This window comes from Ostrea edulis, chromosome 5, assembly GCF_947568905.1.
Source record: "Ostrea edulis chromosome 5, xbOstEdul1.1, whole genome shotgun sequence".
In the NCBI taxonomy this organism is placed as follows: domain Eukaryota; kingdom Metazoa; phylum Mollusca; class Bivalvia; order Ostreida; family Ostreidae; genus Ostrea; species Ostrea edulis.
This window is the reverse complement of record NC_079168.1, coordinates 38,309,220-38,329,834: the sequence shown is the minus strand read 5'-3', so window position 1 is coordinate 38,329,834 and position 20,615 is coordinate 38,309,220. Positions and strand designations below refer to the sequence as shown.

The following is a 20,615-nucleotide window of genomic DNA, read 5'->3' as shown; positions in this document are numbered from 1 at the left end:
GCCTTTAATTCGACATTTAATATATCGACGACGTTTTATCTATTAATAATAATAACTTTCATTCATTTGTCGATTCAATATATCCTTGTGAACTAGAATAGAAGACACCACAGAGTCATTCAATTCCGCTTCATACTTAGATATTTTATTGAAAGTGGATATTAACGGCAAACTAGCAACTCAACTTTATGAGAAACGGGATTTCAGCTTCCCCACCGTCACCTTCCCATATCTATGTAGCAATATTCCATTATCACCTGCATATGGTGTTTATATCTCTCAACTGATTCAATATGCAAGAGCTTGTTCTGCGTATGGTCGGGTTTTTTAATCGATGCAGGCTACTGACAAACACGTTGATGATGCAGGGGTTTCAACAGTCTCGTTTAAAGTCAGCATGTAGCAAATTCTATGGTCGCTATAACGATATAGTTTGCCAATACAACCTATCATTGGGTCAAATGTTGTCTGATGTGTTTCATACCGAGTGTTATACCATTCTTGGCACCCTGATTTTGACTACGGGTAATTGCATTTGACTAATCAAGATATAGGGATCATGGCGGGTGTGACCGGTCAACAGGGGATGCTTATTCCTCCAAGGCACCTGATCCCACCTCTGGTGTGTCCAGGGGTCCGTGTTTACATAACTATCTATTTTGTATTGGTTGTATGTGTTGTTAGATTGGTCATTGTTCGTTATCTTCAGCTTTCATTAATTAACCGTGCTAATGACTAGCCCATTTCGGATTACATTGAATGAAAAATCATCACTACAAAATTGACACACCGAACTCATATTTCCAAATTACAAAAATAAACGAATTCCGATAGCAATACAAAGAGAGAGAGAAATGTGCAGAGCTATACAGAATAATTGGTTTAATAGCTAATAATAGCTGTTTTCTTCAGCTATTTACGATATCGTGAACCCACCTCTGCTATATCCAGGAGTCCGTGTTTGTCCAACTCTATGTTTTGTTTTGCTTAGAATAGTTATGAGGTTGATCACTTTTCATTATCCTCAACTTTTATAATGTACCGTAATGTGCTATTCAATATGTGTGCACCAAAATTGAAGAAATATCAATGTATGTATTTTTGTCAGAATATTTCCTGGTTACTTATGAGACCTTTTCTCTTAGTAGAACTTTTAACAGTATTTAAAAACCTGACGTTGAACTTGAATTACTGTATTTTTAAACAAGACAACTCATATATGGAATAGTCCTTAACTGCTTTAATAGTCAAACAATCCTTACGTTGCTCACACCTCCTCCCAGAATACCCGGTACACTGACATGTATTGGGTCGAACACATATCCCATTGTTCAGACAGGTGGGGTTGCATACAGCTGTATAAAATTGATAAGAAAATAATGTTAAGTATCTCTTAAGGTAGCTTCATCCTTAGGTGGTGTAATAGGTTTTTAAAAAAACCTTTAGCTAATCAAACTTTGTGCATGATAGCAATCTTTAAGGGAATGATTTTTTATGTTGAAAAAAATATTTATTTTATAAATAATCAATTATCTATATCTAGAAAACATTTTCAAGGGCAATTACTCATACGCTGGCATTTTCTCTATTGTACGTCTATTATACAATGATTTCCTTAATATCCACTGTTAATGTTTATATGCTTATCAAAAAGCGGTATTTTTAAACTTTTGGCATTTAAAGTTTGTCATTTCAAGACGTTTTCATGCAATTTAGTATGGTGTTTACTGATACAATCGTCTGATGTTCACATATGCTTCTGTTTATGTATATCTAGCATATTTAAAAAGGCGGCAACATACACATTTTCTTTGGTTAGTTATTAGATTTAAGGAATGAATTTATTATTTTTTCGTTGGATGGAGGTATTCCACGAAAATAGACGGAAAACGGAAAACTCCATCCCACGAAAAAATAATGAATTTATTCCTTATCATTGAATATTTTAAAACATTGAGTTATATAATTTGAGTTAAATTAACGAGTTATTCTTGGACTACATTATATGTCATTACGAGATGGGCGTTTTAATTTGTGAATACACTACTTAAAAAAAACAACAACCTAAATCCATTAGGCCTAATGGCGACTTCCACAAATTGTTGTTTACTGTTGAGCAAACGGGTTTCTTGTGGACTGGAGAATGTAGTTTTGAAAGGATGAGTTAGAGATAAGTCCTGTTGAGAGAAAAGTGCTGGAATTTTGTTGAACGGAACGGGAATTAAGTGCTAAGTTCGATGTGGGTTCTAACGGAAAGCGTGGGCCACGTGCTTAATCATGATGTGGGATGCCAGGTAGCGTTCTCTTGAGGGTTGTCACGGCTTCCAGGTGGACAAGTGAGTGTAACAGAGGGGTTTTCGAGTTTTATCAGCGAATTTTAAGGCGTCACAACTGTTGTAACGTCGTACGGAAGCCTCGTTTCGGTACCCACTCATAAACATATTATGCCGGAGTTCGAAAGCATAGTTGTTAAGGACTATGATATTGCAGTATCTCTGAGGCAGTGTGCGGTGTATCTGATATTTGGGTTCGTGACATGAAGGAAGTTGTTGCAAGGTGCAAACTGGACTATTGTCAACTGTTGAATACATTTAACTCTCGGCCCGGAATTGCAGAAGCAGACGTGTGTTGTTATATTTGGGAGGGGGGTTGGTCCTCAAATAGCCATGTTTATTTCATTTTGCACAATTAATTATTATTTATATTTGATATTTGTTTGTTTTTGTTTAATAAATTATATAGATCGATAGAATTTTAAAGTTTTTCTTTTCAAGATTCCCTAATTTATATATAAATACGAAACATCCAGACAAATCCCCAACATTCCAATAGAAAGTAGTTCCGGTCATTTTTTCCCCGTTGGATACGATATTCCAATAATTTTTCAACCAATGAAAAAGCGTGTAACATGTAAAATTAAATGATTGATATATTACATGGGAATTAATACATTTGTTCTTCTTTGAATCTTTAATATTGATAAGTCATATAAGGGTGGATATTAGATACAATTTCCAAGTCCGCAAGACATATATCTTAGAAAATATTACATTCTGTTCATATTATTTTAAACCTATGATGAAATGCAGCTCTGCGTAATTATATGCTGATCTATTTCATATTATACAGAGTAAGTATGGTTATGTTTATTTAAAGATAAAAGAGACGTTTGTACTATGTTTAGCTTTACTATTAAAGTATTTACATTTCATTTTATTTTGCAAACATGCGTTTTATTCAACTGCTAAAATGGATCACATATCCCCATCCAGTCCATTTAAAACATCGAGAACATAACGCTTTATTGTAAGATGTTATTGTTTTCTTTGATTTTAGAAAAGTGTAAGGGTAAGAAGTAAATGTTACAATGTTAAACGTGCTTTATTGCGATAATGTAAACATACATATTGAATAATAGTAACACGTTTCACCTTCGTGTCATTAATACAAAAGATACAATCAATATTTGGAACTCTTATATAGTTCAAATAAAACAATAGTTCAATTGATTAATGTAGACACTTACGAATATCACACCTTGTCCCAGTATAGCCTGGATAACATGTGCAGTGGTTAGGTCTGCTGCATTCGCCAAATCCACAACTACCATAACATACAGCTGAAAGTGAGACAGTGTTGCTTAAATCCAAAATATACAGGATACAAACGAAACATACATTAGTTTTGCCTTAAAGTCTTAAAGCCTTAAAGCTCATTTTGACTGAATCAAAAAAAAAATTAAAATTAGTCCAAATGAATCGTACAAGTAATTTGTTTTAAATGAAAAATATGCATATATCTGTTTTTATTTCCAAGTCTAAAAAATTATAATCTTCAAGTTAAACCCCCTGAATCTTTGCTTCCTGAACAAAACTTCAATCTGTTATATAAGTTGACTCCTACTGTAACTTTTGTTGAACATTTTAAAAAAACAAGAATATAATTTATTTATCTTCTTTTCATATTGTTTCCAAAGGATTAAGATAAATTGTGGTGAGAAAAACAATCACCAAAATAAGCTATACTGTCTCTCTAACTGCAGGTAAATACACCTGTAGTGACCTTCTATAGGAAGTGTTTGCTATCTAATCATATTTCTTGTGCTATATACAATGATTAGACGTATCAATGAATTTTGAATCTTTAAAAGAAAAAGAAATCGCCATTTATTTCATAAAGATATCATGTTCGATAAAATTCCACATGCGTAGTGAGTTGGAATACGCATAATCAAAACTGACATAATTTCTCTATCCTACTCATTGTTTTCTTTTTAAAGACATATAATAAGAAGATGAAGATAACAAACAGTGATCAATCTTTATTCCATTAAAGAATGCAAAATTAAGTAGATCAAGCACAGAACCCTGGACCTAACAGGGTTTAGATCAGATGCCTAGGAAGAGTAAACATTCTCTGTCCACCGGTCGCACTCGCCGTGAGTCCTATATTTTGATTAAGTAAGCGTGGTAATCAGTAGCCTACATTAGTGTGAAAAGAGCGGTGTAACAATTAGTATGAAACACACCAGATAGCATATGATCTAATCCAAGTTATATTGATAAATTATATCGTTACATGTAGAACGACCATAGAATATGCGAAATGCTTACTTTAAAAGATGCTTGAAACTCTTGTAACATGAACGTATTTGTCAGTATCCTGTCCCAATTTCAAAACTGATCATACGCAGAACAAGATCTTGCGTATCGAATCAGTTGAAAGATATAAACACCATATGCAGGTGATAATAAATTACTATTACATAAATAAGGGAAGATGACGATGAATAATGGTGTTCTACTTTTGTCTAAACTTGTAATCAATATTTCTTAGAAGAAAAACACCGTTAAGATATTCTTGATATAATATGGTGTGTATATATCTCAACTGATTCGATATACAAGAGATTGTTCTGCGTATGATCAGTTTTTAAATCGAGACAGGCTACTGACAAACAAGTTGATGGTGCAGAGGTTTCAACAGTCTCATTTAAAGTCAGCATGTAGGGAATCCTCGTTATAACGATCTAGTTTGCCAATTAAATCTATCATTGGGTCAAATGCTGTCTGATGTGTTTTATACCGATTGTTGGGCCATTCTGGGCACACTGGTTTTGACTACAGATAACTTCGTTTACCTGATCAAGAGATAGGGTTCACGGTGGGTGTGACCGGTTGAGAGAGGATGCTTGCTCCTCTTAGGCACCTGATCCGATGTCTGGTATATAAAGGGGTCCATGTTTGACAAACTCTCAATTTTTATTGCTTATACATGTAGGAGTTACAGTCCCTGAAACGTTCTACTTTCCCACTTGAACGGTGAATACACGGTGTGCGAACGGTGAACGCACGCAGAACGAACGGTGAACGCAAAGTGAACAAGGAGCGCACAGTGAACGCACAATGATATATTCCTTCGGTATATAGAAAAGTTCACTTTATTTGGATACCCACTTCCGCCCCTACCCGGGGTTGAACTCACGACCTGCGGAACCAAATCTCCTAGCAGCATGCAATCAGCGCGCTAGACTACTTGACCATCTAGGCAAGTACAAAAACTTGCTTTCGCTGACGATGGAATTCTCGCCGCGCTGTCACACGCTACACGGTCATTGAGAATGGAAATGGGATACAGTTATTCAACGTACATTTAAGAAGATCATACATGATACACATTGCATTCAAAATATTTCATATAAAGCACATATATAGGTATATATATATATATATATATATATATATATATATATATATATATATATATAATTATTCCCAAATCCGACCTACTTCACAGCCAAAGACAACCATCTAACTTGAAAAAATTATTAACTAAAGCCAAATTCAATTCAACGCCTGAAAAATACAGTTTCTACATGTGGTGACTCAAGGTGTGGTACATGTCCCTTCCTAAAAACAGGACCTTCTATTACTTTTAAATGCGGAAAATATTTACTGTAAATGATAACATGTCATGCAAGTCGAAAAACTTACTATACTGCATTATTTGCAACGGGTGTGGCGAGAAATATATTGGACAAACCGGAACACAACTAACAGCCAGGATGCGCGTCCATCGCCAACAAATTAACGATCCCAGTACAAGAAATACCCCATGCAGCGAACACTTTGACACCTGTGCTAGAGACAACTACAGCGTATTTCCATTTTATAAACTTAAAACAGAATCAACGTCCATGAGACTTGTTAAAGAAAATTATTTCATTAAACTGTTTTCTCCTAAACTAAACAAACTTTAATCAATGCATATATGAAAAATTATGATTGTTAAACCTCTTAATTCATCAACTTTTATCATGTAAATGTTCATGCTTATTTTTCCCGAACATTTGTATTATGACGTCATGTATCTATTCCCTCCTCGCAAAGACTATCATGACGTCACAATAGACGTCTCTAAGATAAACAACTTTGTATTCATTATTAATTTGTATTCACCTGAGGATGGATGTTAAAATCCAGAAAGCGCTAGTGATTTAAATATATTTTGGAATATTAAAATGATGATTCGGGTGGGTGAGGGTTGTTGTTAGGTATTTATTAACTGAAACTGCCTCATTTTCGTACACGTACCAGCGCCCGCTGATCGTTCCTCGCTACATATACATGTATAAGGGATGATTTCATAATTGCAGGCTCTTACATTTTTCTCTCATTCAGAACTTCTTCCACTCTTTAACCAAATACTTATGTTTTGTAATGATAATAACACTGATTTATTATATTCTTTGATATTGATGAGTGATCTGCAGTTTCGCAGTTGATATTCCTGATATTTGTACTTTATAAATTAAATTTCTGATATAATAAGAAAGTTTCTTTCACTCTTAAGCACACGTTCCATTTTCATTTTTTGCCTTGCTATGAAAATCGATCATTTCACTTGGGTGTTCCGATTGACAGTGTACGGTGAACGGTGAACGCACGGTGAGCGCAAATCTGTAAACGGAGAGCGCACGGTGATCGCACGGAGAGCGCACACTGAGCGAACGAAAAAATGGTAAAGTAGAACGTTTCAGGGACGGTATGAGATTGATCGCTGTTCATTATCCCCACCTTTCAAAATGCACCGAGAATGAAGAAAACACACGTATGCTGCTATAATCGCTGTTCCTTTTTTAATCAAACTAAGAATAAAAAAGTTATATGTGTTTTCTGGCACAAAATACTCTTGACTTTGAAATACTATTGGCTTTAAAATAAAATCACAAATGTTGATTACATATCGGCTAAATATACACTGTAGTTCACATGACATGTGCAGTTTCTTATATGTCAGTCAAATAAAATGTCATAGTTAATGTGCGCTAACTCTAGAATTCAAACGTTTCTCTGTTCCTTTGACACATTTTTATATATAAGATAAATTTGATTTAAAATAATACATACGCCTTTCACATTCTTTCCCTGTGTACCCTCTTGGACATCTGCATACATTTGGAGCAATGCATCTACCTCCATTTTTGCAGTCGAAGCCACAGATAGCTTTAGATAGAATTATACTATTTATTACATAATGAGGAGAGAGATGACATGGAGAAGTAATATTTCCTTGGCCATGTTATATACCTGTTCCAATCATTGCTTAATGTTAGACTTTTATCAAACAAAACAAGCAATACTAGTGCTATATAATATGGAGATAAAGAGAAACCAAAGTACTGATAGACGGTGGTGTGGTTTGGGAAAAGCTCAGCTAAGGTGACGTTAAAACAGTAACTGCCTGCATGAGCAATCATTAATAGTGATTCTTTTTATAATAATAATTCAGTAATGAAAAAACAAGATATACGAGTTCATAGAGAGTTTAATGAATCCAAAAGAAGATACATGTACATATACATGTAGTTTAAAATTGCAGTTCCCAAAATTGAATTACGGTCATGCCTTGTACATGAGCATTTTTTTTCTCATGGGAGAATAAAAGGAACATGAAACTCATATCCATGCACTGTTTCCCTCTCGCTCTTATAGGAATATATTTCAGACCTTTGAGAACGATCATCTTGTAAAATGGAGAATGGTATATTATACAACCTGTCAATGGGTCAAATGTTGCTTGACGAATTTGATACCAATTGTTAGGCCGTTCTTTTCACACTGATTTTTGACTGCGGATTACTCCGTGTACCTGATCAAGATATAGGGCTCACGACAGGTGATACCGATTGATAGGGTGTGCTTGCTCCTCCTGGGCACCTGGTTTCATATATTGTATCCCCAGGGGTCCGTGTTTGCCCACCTCTTAATTTGTATATCTTATAGGAGTTATGAGATTAACCACTGTTCGTTATCTTCACATTTTCATTAAAATCCGTGATCTATCCATTTTGAAAAATCCATATAATTGTAGCATGCTTTGTCATTAAAAAGAATAAATATTAAACTGAAAAGAGGCATGGATGTTATGTTTCTTACTAAGATCAAGATAATGAACTTTTTTATTTCATGATATAATTATCTGATAAGTAGGATTTTATTGTGTACCGGTATGTATAGATTTGACAAAAGCATATCACATTTATATACTGTTTTCAAAAGATATTTCAAATGAGTCATTCTGTGCTTAAAATATTCTCATATGGATTTTTAATCTTCAAATTGTTATCTGCCATCTGTCATGTTATTTCAATATAAATTATAATAGATTGGTGAAGATCTCAAAAAATATCTCAAATATGCCCCATATGTCTGAAATAATTTTCATTTTCTATGAATCTCATATAACAAAAAATATCGTATATTCAATTTCTGAAGTATCATAGTTTGATTTAAGCAAAACATTTGATCATGATGTATTGATACACAAACTTTTATCTTTTAGTATTTGTGAAAAGCCATTTAAATGGTTTCATCCTTATCTATATGAAAGATCGCAATGTGTCAAATGGAAAGGGACCACCTCAAAGGAAAACGGTATTACTATCGGAGTCCCGCAGGGGTCTATATTGGGTCCTTTGTTTTTTATTCTGTTTGTAAATGACTACTCAACATGTCTCAAGCACTCTACAGTCACTATCTATATATGATACCACACAAGATGTTTCTGATAAATCTTTAGATGTGATAGAAAGAAAGTTAAAGGATGATCTTTTAAATTCCATGGAATGGATGCATAAGAACAAGTTGATAATAAATTTTAAAAAACACAATCTATCTTAATAGGAAAGTCACAGAAATCATCGAAATGTAGAAACCTTCGTATTAATGTTGGTGAAATATATATAGAAATGTCAAATTTGCCAAACTTGTAGGTTTTTACAACGATGAATGCCTTGCGTGGTCTTTCACACCGATGCTTTATGTAAAAAACTTAGTCAGAAACTAGGTGTGTTAAGGAGATTGAGTACTTTTATGTCAAAGGATGCACTACTTAAAATTTACAATACTATTGTTTTTCCTCATTTTAATTATTGTTGTACAGTATGGCAGGATACAAAGAAGAAGACAAATATTGATAGGCTTTTTTAAATTACAGAAGAGAACAACAAGGATCATTTTACACATCAAAGTACCTCATTCAGTGTCAACTTCTTCTATGCTATCAAATTTGAGATGGATGCCTTTGTTTGACTATTTTCTATATCGAAAAATTATTCTTGTGTTTAAAGTTTTACATCATATGACTCCAGAGGCATATGCTGTTTTTATATTTGTGAATGAAGTAAACGCAAGAAATACAAGACAGAGTTCTAGTAATTTTGTTTATGTTACAAGAGCCAAAATAGAATATTTTAGAAGATCTTTTTATCATTTCAGCAGAAATTTTATGGAACGCATTACCAGATTTTATTAGAAAATGCACAACCACCACATCTTTTAAATCAGCCTATCTCAAACATTATTTTGATCTTCAATAATACTCATGTGTTTTGGTCTCCTTTTATGTAATGCTTATCTGTATGTGTATAAACTGTGATATTTCCATGTTTTGTGATATATGTTCTCGATATGTATATATATTATAGACAGGACCACACTGTAAACTAGTTTGTATAACTAACTTTGCAATCCTGTATAAATAAAGGATATTATTATTATTATCATTATTATTAAAATCAAATATTTTTCTCAATCATCTAACATTTCAGTCATGTAATCTCAATAAAGATTTATCAAACTCTGAAAAGTTCTCAGGTGTTCAAATATTTCTCAAATTGTTCTCCAATTTATTCAATAATTTTCATCGCTAAAGTCTCTTGTTAGAGAGAAACCTCAAAACTGCTAAAACATGAATAATCTTATATATAAAGGTAATGGAATGTTAAAGTTCTCAAGAAATTTCAACTCAACGTATATTGTATTTTAGTTGTGTATGTTCCTGACTTTCTGCAATTTTACCTCATTTTCTCTCATTTCTAAATTGTTTACTATCCTTATCTTCAAATATTATACAGTTATGTAAAACTTATACGGTACCAATTTTGATGCACCAGATGCGCATTTCGACAAATAATGTCTCTTCAGTGATGCTCAACCGAAATGTTTGAAATCTGAAATAACTATGAAGTTTTAGAGCTAAATATAGCCAAAAACAGCGTGCCAAAAAAGTGAAGCCGAATTCGTCCAAGGATAAGAGCTATGCATGAGGGAGATAATCCTTAATTTTGAAATGAATTTCTAACTTTTATAACAGCAATTAAATATACATCCGTATTTTCAAGCTAGTAACGAAGTACTTAGCTACTGGGCTGTAGAGACCCTCGTGGACTAACTATGTAATCTTAAAATTGATTAATCAAGTTCTTAAACCAGTGTTTAAAGTACTTTCATATATTGCGTTATTCAATAATTTTCCGAAGTCTTGGGATTGTCAATCACTAATTCTCGGACTAATAGAATGCTGGAATTGTCAAAAATGAATTTCGAGATACCTCGATCTGGGAGGATGTAATAATCAAAACGAATCTGCAAAATTAGAAAAAAATCTACTAATTACAGAAAGAATAGTTTTTAGCATCGAGAATAAAAACAATGCATTAATTGAACAATAACTAGACTCCGAACCTTCCTAAACACATTTTTCTGGTAAAAGTACAACACAAGATACAGTCTAAATCACAAAATACGTATATGTAAACGTCAAATCTATAAAACTTTATGTGTATACCAGCTCTTATAATTGAGTGGAATTCCCATCCTGTTGAAATCAAATGAAGTTAATCTTTTGGGATCTTTATGAATAGATTTAATAAAGAGAAAGAAACTTTACATTTGGCAACCACCTGTAATTTTATGCTAGCAGAAAGAAATTGTCTTAACAGCGTTGACCGATTGATTCCCTTAAATTTTGATTTGAATTGTCCACGCACCTAACATCTTTATCTTTTGCTGCAGGAAACTCGTCGCTTTGCGTATTGTATACAATATAAAATTCAAAGATGCGGAAATTCACGACGTGAAGGAGTAATTGTTATAAAATATGTCACATAAACTTGAGCTATCATCGATACTCTTAATTGAATAAACAAACCAATAAACAAATCATAACTACTGTACTAAGACCAACTGAAATTAATATCAATATGAATTACTCCTATTATAAAGGATTTGAAAATTAAGAGATTTAAGTTTTATTACACATGTATATACCCATCAATGTTTTTTTTGTTTGTTTTTTTTTGTTTTTTTTATACTGTGGATTTCACAGAGTGTGATCCGTTTTTCCGGATCACCACACTGCGGTTTTCTGATTCCATATCAGTATCCTCTGAAACTGATGACGTCACAATGTATCAACGCAACGTTTTAGTGGAAAGTATCAACCGCATCACAAACAAAACTGCGAACACAAAATAATTTCATTGTGTTTCTGTGTTTTTGTTATTACATTTATTTTCCTATAAATTTGGATTTCAAAATAAATAATGGGGTATATTACTACAGTAACTTGATCCGAAGTGTTGGATCACGTCTCGTTGACAGACACGGATCATCAGATCAAACTCCACGCTTCGCGTCTTGTGTGATCTAACAATCCGCGCCTGTCAACTCGACGTGATTTGACTATTCGGATCAAGTTACTGCAGTAATATTATACATTTATTGCATGATAGTGAGGGAGATATGAAGATTTATTCACCCAAGAAAAATCATATTCCCCGAGGGCAACGCTCGAGGGGAATATGATTTTTCTTGGGTGAATAAATCTTCATATCTCCCGAACATTCATGCAATACATGTAAATTGTTTATTATACCGAAACAAAGCAAAACTACAAAAGTGCGTTTGAAATTGGAGTCCGCTCATCTATACATTGTATGTAGCTGAGATTGCCCTAACGGTAACACCGCGCCGTCAACGTATAAAAGATAAACAAAACAAAACAAAACAAAAAACGAAATATAGTGATATAATAACCAGTTTTCGTATTTCCATTCTCCATGAATGTTGATTTACTTGCATGTTTTTGTATAAACCAAAACCAGGCGATTTAACTGTGTATCAGAGACCCGCATATTTTGTGCCTTGCGAACTCTGAAAGTACAATGACTCGAACTTATTGTGACGTCACAATACACTTCGTCTACCTTTACGTTAAATTTATGAAAAATGCACGAGGCTGCCCAAGTGGTAAATATGATGGGGAAATATGATGTTTGAGAGGGAGATATGAAGTTTTGTCCTCCCTTGCACGTGACCGTCTAGACCAATCAGATTACGCGTTGCATGGCATTCTCATACTGAGGTATAATAATATATACATGTATGGATCACGAATTCACCTCATTGAAACAATTCAAAATTACCCATGGGAAATAGATCTTTATAGTTTAGATAATCAATATGTAAATAGTATTTTGCAAGAAAATGTACTGTACATAAGATTCAGAGAATGCAATTTTATACTCCGTGTAACATGGAGGGCTTTCAAAGGCCGACGCTGAAACAGTAACTTCAAAGGCGCCGACTATTAGGTAGGCCTACACTTGGACTTTCGGTCCACGGTGTCCCGTGTTTTTAGGAAAATATCTGTGGTCCATACTTTATCTAAATATGAATAAGTACTCAAATATAGAAAATGTACATGTAAATGTTATTTTCGTGTTCATATTTCACTCTTATAGTTTTTCAATAATCAAATTCTTCATGTACAATTCTAGTACTTTTATTCTACGTAATCTTGTTTACATACTCTATTACAATAACGAAACCATGTTGAATATCGTATTCAATTACTTTTCTAAACAGCTAAAAATGTAACATCAATTTGGATGAATCATCCAGTGCATGTGTGATATTCTTGTTGATCATAACGCAGCTATCTTATGAATATGTATGAATCGAGGAATGTAACATGTCAGTAATTGGGGATTATCTTCGTATACAGTGTATGTAGCACAAAAGGTTATTGAAAAGGCTGTACCCATGAACGCACCAGATGTTTGATCGGGTGCCTAGGGGGGGGGGGGGGGGGACGTACATGTATCCCCCATCGACTGGTCACATCCACAGTGAGCACTGTATCTTGATCCGTAGTCAAAATAAGTATTCAAAGAACGTCCATCAGTTGGTAGAAAACACGTCAGACAGCATTTGTCCCAGTAATATCAAGATTTCAAAATGTTTTGATAAAGTATGTAGGAATACATAGTGCACTTTTTTGTACGGAACATTGCTAAGCATTTTAAAGCAATGGAATCATATATAGGCAAGGTCACAATATAGATAAAAATGGAGAATAGCACATGCTAAAATCTAAAATCCACATTATATGTCATATCAGCCAAAATGGCTCCATATCAGCCCGAAGACCGAAATGAGGTCAATCGGATTAATAGGACATATGCTATCGATTTCATTATATCTATCATATACTTGAATATAGTATACATATTATCAGTATAAGGGTTTCGATTCCCCCTTCCGTGTTCCCGCCACAGTATTTTCGTTGACGCAAGTAGAGCCCTTGTCCTCAATAATATTTCTGTTATTTTTTTCCACAGGAACCTGTTGATGCTTGATTGAAGTCAGCATTACGAATAGTCTGTGGTTTACTTTGCAAATACATCAGTGAGCATGACATAATGGGTTTCACAAAGACTTGGCTTACAGGTTCAAACAGAGATAACCCTATCATCATTGCACTTCTACCCCCTGGTTACAACATCAAACACAATCCTCGCATGTCCCTTGGTGGAGGAACAGTTGTCATTCATAGGTCTAACCTCAATGTTAAACCTACATCAGACACTCGTTCTATGAAGTCATTTGAGGGATTGGAATGTAGTGTGAATGCTACTCAAAGACTACGTTAGTGTGTTGTATATAGTCCACCCCTTCTAGAGGCAACAACTACATAGTGAAGCAGTTTTTCAGTGAGTTCTCTGCTTTCCTTGAACATTTGGTTTCATGCACTACTTCTCTACTTATCGTGGGTGATTTCAACTTCCACATTGAGAATTCCAGTAACGCTGATGCTGCTGCATGTCTCTCTCTCTCTGGTGACATCCTTTGGCTTCCAGCAACATGCCACTCAGAGCACCCATCGCGGCGGCCATACACTGAACCTTGTTCTATCCAGGTCAGTAGACTCTCTTCTACTTACCACCCTTGTTGAGGACCATGACTTCCCGGATCATTTCCCTGTGTTTGTGAATCTCTCGATGTCCAAATTCCAGCTGGCTAAACAGACAGTGAGGTTTCGCAAAGTCAAGACCATTGACCCCAGTGCTCTCAGTCAAGCTGTTACCAGCTCCACTCTGTGTTGATTGACGACAACCGAGATGTCACTCATTGACCTCACATAACTCTACAGCAGTGAACTCTCTTTCATTACGGACTCGCTCGCACCACTCAGAACTCGAACGATCACCATCAGACCAGAATCTGAGTGGTACAACAGCTTTATCATAGAGGCGAAGCAGAGACGTAGACAAGCTGAGAGACTGTGGCGCAAATCTGGACTCATGGTACACAGAGAGATTTACATTCAGTGCAGGGAAGAGGTGAACATACTCATTGATGCGGCTAAGCTCCAGCATTACAGGACTTCGGTGCATAATAACAAAGGTGACAGTAAACAGCTTTTCAGAGTGGTCAACAAGTTGCTTGGTAGGAACTCCACCACTCCATTTCCTGCCGACAAATTACCATAAGATCTGGCTGACATGTTCAGTGACTTTTTTGTGCAGAAAGTTGCACGAATTCGCAGCTCCATTACATGTGACAATCACAATCCACTTGTTGACCCACCAGCACTCGGCAATGAAACTAAACTTAGCCATTTCCAACATGTTACTGTGGATGAGGTCACAAAGTTGATTAGGTCATCTGTCAACAAGAGCTGTGAACTGGACCTTATGCCTACATCCCTTGTGAAGCAAAAATCACAGCTCTTGCTCCCATTATAACTTTTATTATAAATAAGTCACTTGGGAGTGGTTCTTTTCCAACATCTTTCAAAGGAGCTATTGTGACACCACTTCTAAAAAAGGCTTCACTGGACCCTGACATACCAAAGAACTACCGGCCAGTGTCTAACCTTGCATATCTATCCAAGTTGATTGAGAAGTGCTTACCGCCAGGGACATAGTACTGCGACGGCACGTCTGCGAGTTCACAACGATATGGTTTGTGCCATTGGAGAGCAGAAGACTGTCTTGCTAGTGCAATTGGACATATCGGCTGCCTTTGACACTGTAGATCATTCACGATTGCTGCAAATACTCAAGGACCTTGGAATTAAGGACACTGTGCGCAAGTGGTTCGCGTCCTATCTTACCAATCGGACCCAGATTGTCAAAGTGAAGGGAGCGAAGTCTCGTGCCACTGCGTTGGGCCGCGGTGTCCCCCAGGGATCTGTTCTGTTCAACATCTACACAGCATCCCTGGGGCCCTTCTAAGAAAGAACAATGCCTTGTACCACATGTATGATGACGATAATGAACTGTATATCAGATTTTTAAGTCCAACAGGCCGCTCTTGTAGTCAGTTAGATGGAGTCTTGCTTGAGGTCAGTTCAAACCTGGATGGCTCATCATCACCTCAAGATCAACACTGATAAGACTGAGGTACTAGTGATATCCTCCAAACAAATGGCCTCTAAGCTACATATACCATCACTGCAAGTAGGAGACGACTCTATCACTCCTGTTACTAAGGCCAAGGGCGTAGGTGTAACCATTGACTGTCACATGACCATGGAGGCACATATATCATCAGTGTGCAGAGGTGCCTTCAACCACCTTAAGAACCTGAGCCAGCTGAGGAGATATCGGGACAGGGAATCGCTGGAACGTGTTGTCCATGCCTTCATAACAACAAAGCTGGACTACTGCAACTCGCTCTACTACGACTTAGCATCAAAGCAGACCCAGCGGCTTCAAACCATCCAAAACACTGCAGACAGAATAATCTCAAGCACCCGCAAATATGACAACATTACACCAGTACTACGCTCCCTCCATTGGTTGCACGTTCAGCAAAGAGTCGTCTTTAAGACATTGGTGTTAGTGTACAAAACAGTCAACATCATGGTTCCATCCTATCTGCAGGAACTCATAACACCCTTTGCTCCCTCCAGAACTCTACAGACCAGTGATCAGAGCTCACTATACTACAAGTACCATTTACCACCTCATATGTGATTCAAACTCGAGCTTTTAGTGTGGCTGGCCCTAAACTGTGGAATGCTCTACCACATGATATCAGAACTGCTGCTAGTCTTTGTATCTTTAAATCTAAACTAAAGACTCATCTGTTTTCAATTCATTGCAACTAGTCTGTGCAGATGAAATCTAAGTCAAGATTACTATGCTGTGCAATCATAACGGACTCCTTATCTTCGCCTACTAGTCATTTGTTCTTTTTTTTTGTGCACATACCGGTACATCAAATATACATTAATATTATATCCAGAGAAAAAAAACAAACAAAGCATATAAGCTGAAGGTATGTGGGATTTGAGAGAGAAAGAGAGAGGAAGAGAGAGAAGTTAAGAAAACAGAAGGTTCCATCGATTCCATTGGACATCAACATTTTCCTTTTTACCATTTTTATACAAAATAAATTTTTGAGTTTCATAAAAAAAAATTGTGATATTGCAGCACGCACACTCAAGGACTTCTCAGTGCATCTTGCTGTGTACACGTAGTATTTAAGCCATAAGACAATAGTGTTTTGTATCATACTATTATTTTCAATAAACCCAAGAATAAAAGATTTTTTTGTAATAACTATCTGTAAATCAGTCTTATCTTCCAAAAATGCTCAAATTCTGCTAGGAATAATTGTAAAAAAAATAACATTCCCACAGAATATGTTCTATTGTTTCCTTTGTACTTTGAGTCGATATTTTTGATTTTGAATTAAAAAAAAGAGTTTGTAGCCAAGATTCGCTTTATAATTCTGTACTAAAACCATTGGATTTTGCTATCTGTTTGTCACTCTGAAGGGTATTTTATGAATTATTTTCCATTCTTTAATGTTAACTTCTAAAAGCGCACTCCATTTTGTGTTGCCTGATGTGATTGGGGTATTTTGATTTATAATTTCATAAAAAAGTTTTGATTTGTTGCATTTCAACACTGTATAAATATTTGACATAATCAATAGATTTGTGAGCTTTTTGGTAGTTTTGTCACATCCACAATTTTTCACCCAAGCCATAACAGCATGAATAATGCTATTATATTATAAAAAATTAATCTTTGTATTTGGATAAGTATTGCAAAACGATTCAAAACCAAGAAATGAACCATCTTCATTGATTATATCATTAAGTTGTCTGATGCCGCTGTCAAACATTTGTTTATTATAAAATGGTTTTCCACCAATATGAATATTTGGGTTATAAAATAGAGGTGCATCAGCAGCAACATTAAACTTTTTACTAAGGTTATGTAATGTAAGCCATGATATTTCTGCACATATGAAAAATATGTATGGTGATAATGGATCCCCTTGTCTGCAACCTCTCTGAATAATGATTCTATCAGAGAGATTACCAACTTGATTGATTTCAGATGTAATATCTGTATTAAAAATTGATATCCAATTCCTAATCGAAGGGCCAAAATTAAAAAGTGTTAGCGCTTTTTGTATAAATGCTTTTTCAAAATCAATAAGTAGTAATAATCCAGGTATATTTTATTCTTCAGTGTAGTGCATTATATCATAAATAAGCCTTGTATTTTCTCCAATATATCTGTTGGGGATGAAACCTGTTTGATCTTGATGAATTATTTTGTCTAAATATCTTTTCATTCTATTCGCAATACAGCCCGATGCAATTTAATACACAGTATTTAACAAAGTAATTGGTCTCCAATTCTTCAAATATTGTCTAGGTTTGTCACCTTTCACTAATGTAATAATACCATGTATTTATGTAATAGAAATAATGTTATTTCTGTACCCATAATAGACCTAACTACAAAAAGACCAATATACTTCCAAAACATTTTGAAGAATTCAGCAGAAAAACCATCTGATCCTGGGGATTTATTTGATTTCATTTTGTAAAGCGTATTGGAGGTTTCCTCAATGGTAATATTTCCTTCTAGTGATTCAGATTCTTTCTTTGAAAGTTTTGGAACATCTTCAATACCAGGCTCATTGTGCAAGTCTATTGTGTTTAAATTGCTTTTCTTGTATAATTGTTCACAGAATGTTTTTGTTTCCCTTAATATTTCTGATTATTTATAAATTACTGCCCCATCATTACCCTCTAATCTTGATATGATTTTGCTAGTGAAATTTTTAGATTCTAAAGTACAAAAATAATGTGATGGTTTTCTCCGTCTTCAATCCATCTAGCTCTACGTCTTACATAAATAACATGCAACCTATCTTTTCTAATGTTTTCTAATTCTTGCTTTTTACTACACAGTTCATTGATATAGTCATTTGTTCTTATACAACTTATTTTGCTTATTTTATTATTTAAATGGCGTTTAGAGCAATATGGATTTTACGCTTTACAAAATAGATTTATTATTATTATTTGTCATTCAACTAAGTTATTCTGACATCATCCATATCGTACAGTGAACAAAAGGTATATATGATAACAGATACATATATTATAGTACATTTATGAATATTCATACTGTGAAAAATTTCGAATTCCCTGCTTATACACAAGAACTATTCCACTGGGAAAGGTCTTTGAGAGGAAAGCCATCCGCATTCTGTACAATGACGTAATTTTGATGCCGTTCATTAGCTAATAATCATGTATTTATCGAAACATTTTTGAAATGATCTACCGTTTCCTCTTCATATAGAATGTTTTAAACATTCAGTATAGAGAAAACCAAAATATAACTGTTAAATGTGTAGTAAATTAATTTCTGTGAAGATGAAAACCAAGATTGCACTAAAATACTTGTTTGATATAAGATTTTGGGTCGGGGTAACTTATTGAAATTTAGTATTATGTTGTTGTTGGGTTTTTTTGCGGGTGGCTATTTATCTGGGATCAAATTAGAAAAACACATGAACTTGTTTACGATATAAACATTTAAAAACATTACATATAGGAAAAAGACTGTTAAACTGTTCAAAACTACAAAGAATTTAAAGTCTACTTCCCACTAAACAGCTCACGTACGACTTTGACAGTTATAGCCAGTCCAACCAGAACAACATCGAAATCGCTGTCGATATTCTTGATATGGGACATTGTCATGGTCCACGCTAGAATGAAAAAGACCTCATGTGATTACTCGTATATCTCAACATTCAAACTATACATCCCCAAAACATACATCTTTTAAAAATTCCAATATTCAAATGGAATACTTACCAAAATATAAACCAGGTGACACACTCGTATTTATACACCGTCTCGACTCCTATATAGTATTGACGACAGCTAAAAGTGATGAAAAATATTCACGATATACTTATCTGTCATGGAATATGAAAATTTTCCTTTTTAGTATATAGTTCGTACCATTTAACGCCAGGCATATGCAGAAATACAAGTAAAGAGACTATCAGAAGATATTTCATGACTTCTTTTTTACGCTCTATAAAATTCCAATCTGAAGATTCTCTCAGGTTGATATGTTCTAAAACAATGAGGTGCATTATTTATAAGTCCACTTCAACTTATCTAACAGGAAGTGTGGGAAATATACACCAATGATATCAAGACAAACGGCGCATAATTCATTATACCATGTGTTCAATTTAAGAAATAGTAATATCGATATCTCAAAGGATGGCGAAAAAAAGTGCAAAAACATTTTTATCCCAAGGGCAGTACCACGTGTAGTTCTAAGATTAACCTTACCAAAAATACAAGTTCATATGATCTATAGTCGTGTAGTAGCGAGAGACAAAGCAGCTATTTAACACGACTAAGTACTATTTCAATGTAATAAACTGGAATGTGTATCAACCCATCGTGATTTGGGTTTATGATCAACCGCCGTAAAATGGTTGACATTTTACCCAAACCTGCGTTAAACCCAAAACAATCAATCTATTCACAGAACTTTAACTGGTCTTATTTGATCGAAATTGTGATATATTCAGTACATATAGAAATTGAGACTGTTGAATAAAACTAAAGTTTACATTGGTTAAAGAAACTATCTATCATATACATTTATACGACCTGTGTTCGAATATACATGCATTCCA

General features: G+C 34.8%; 1 protein-coding gene across 1 annotated transcript in view; it reads right to left on the bottom strand.

Annotated features, from left to right (window-relative positions):
- The window catches only part of LOC125651935 (uncharacterized), a 56,532-nt gene extending 36,523 nt beyond the window's left edge, over window positions 1-20,009 (bottom strand). The window contains exons 1-6 of the mRNA XM_048880786.2: window positions 19,921-20,009; window positions 19,771-19,839; window positions 19,576-19,661; window positions 7,410-7,505; window positions 3,527-3,619; window positions 1,263-1,355 (exon numbers count right to left, since the gene is read on the bottom strand). Of these exons, the coding sequence (XP_048736743.2) occupies window positions 1,263-1,355; window positions 3,527-3,619; window positions 7,410-7,505; window positions 19,576-19,661; window positions 19,771-19,839; window positions 19,921-19,979 (496 nt within the window). The 5' untranslated portion in view covers window positions 19,980-20,009. The remainder of the gene's footprint in view (window positions 1-1,262; window positions 1,356-3,526; window positions 3,620-7,409; window positions 7,506-19,575; window positions 19,662-19,770; window positions 19,840-19,920) is intronic.
- Between the last annotated feature and the right edge of the window lie 606 nt (window positions 20,010-20,615).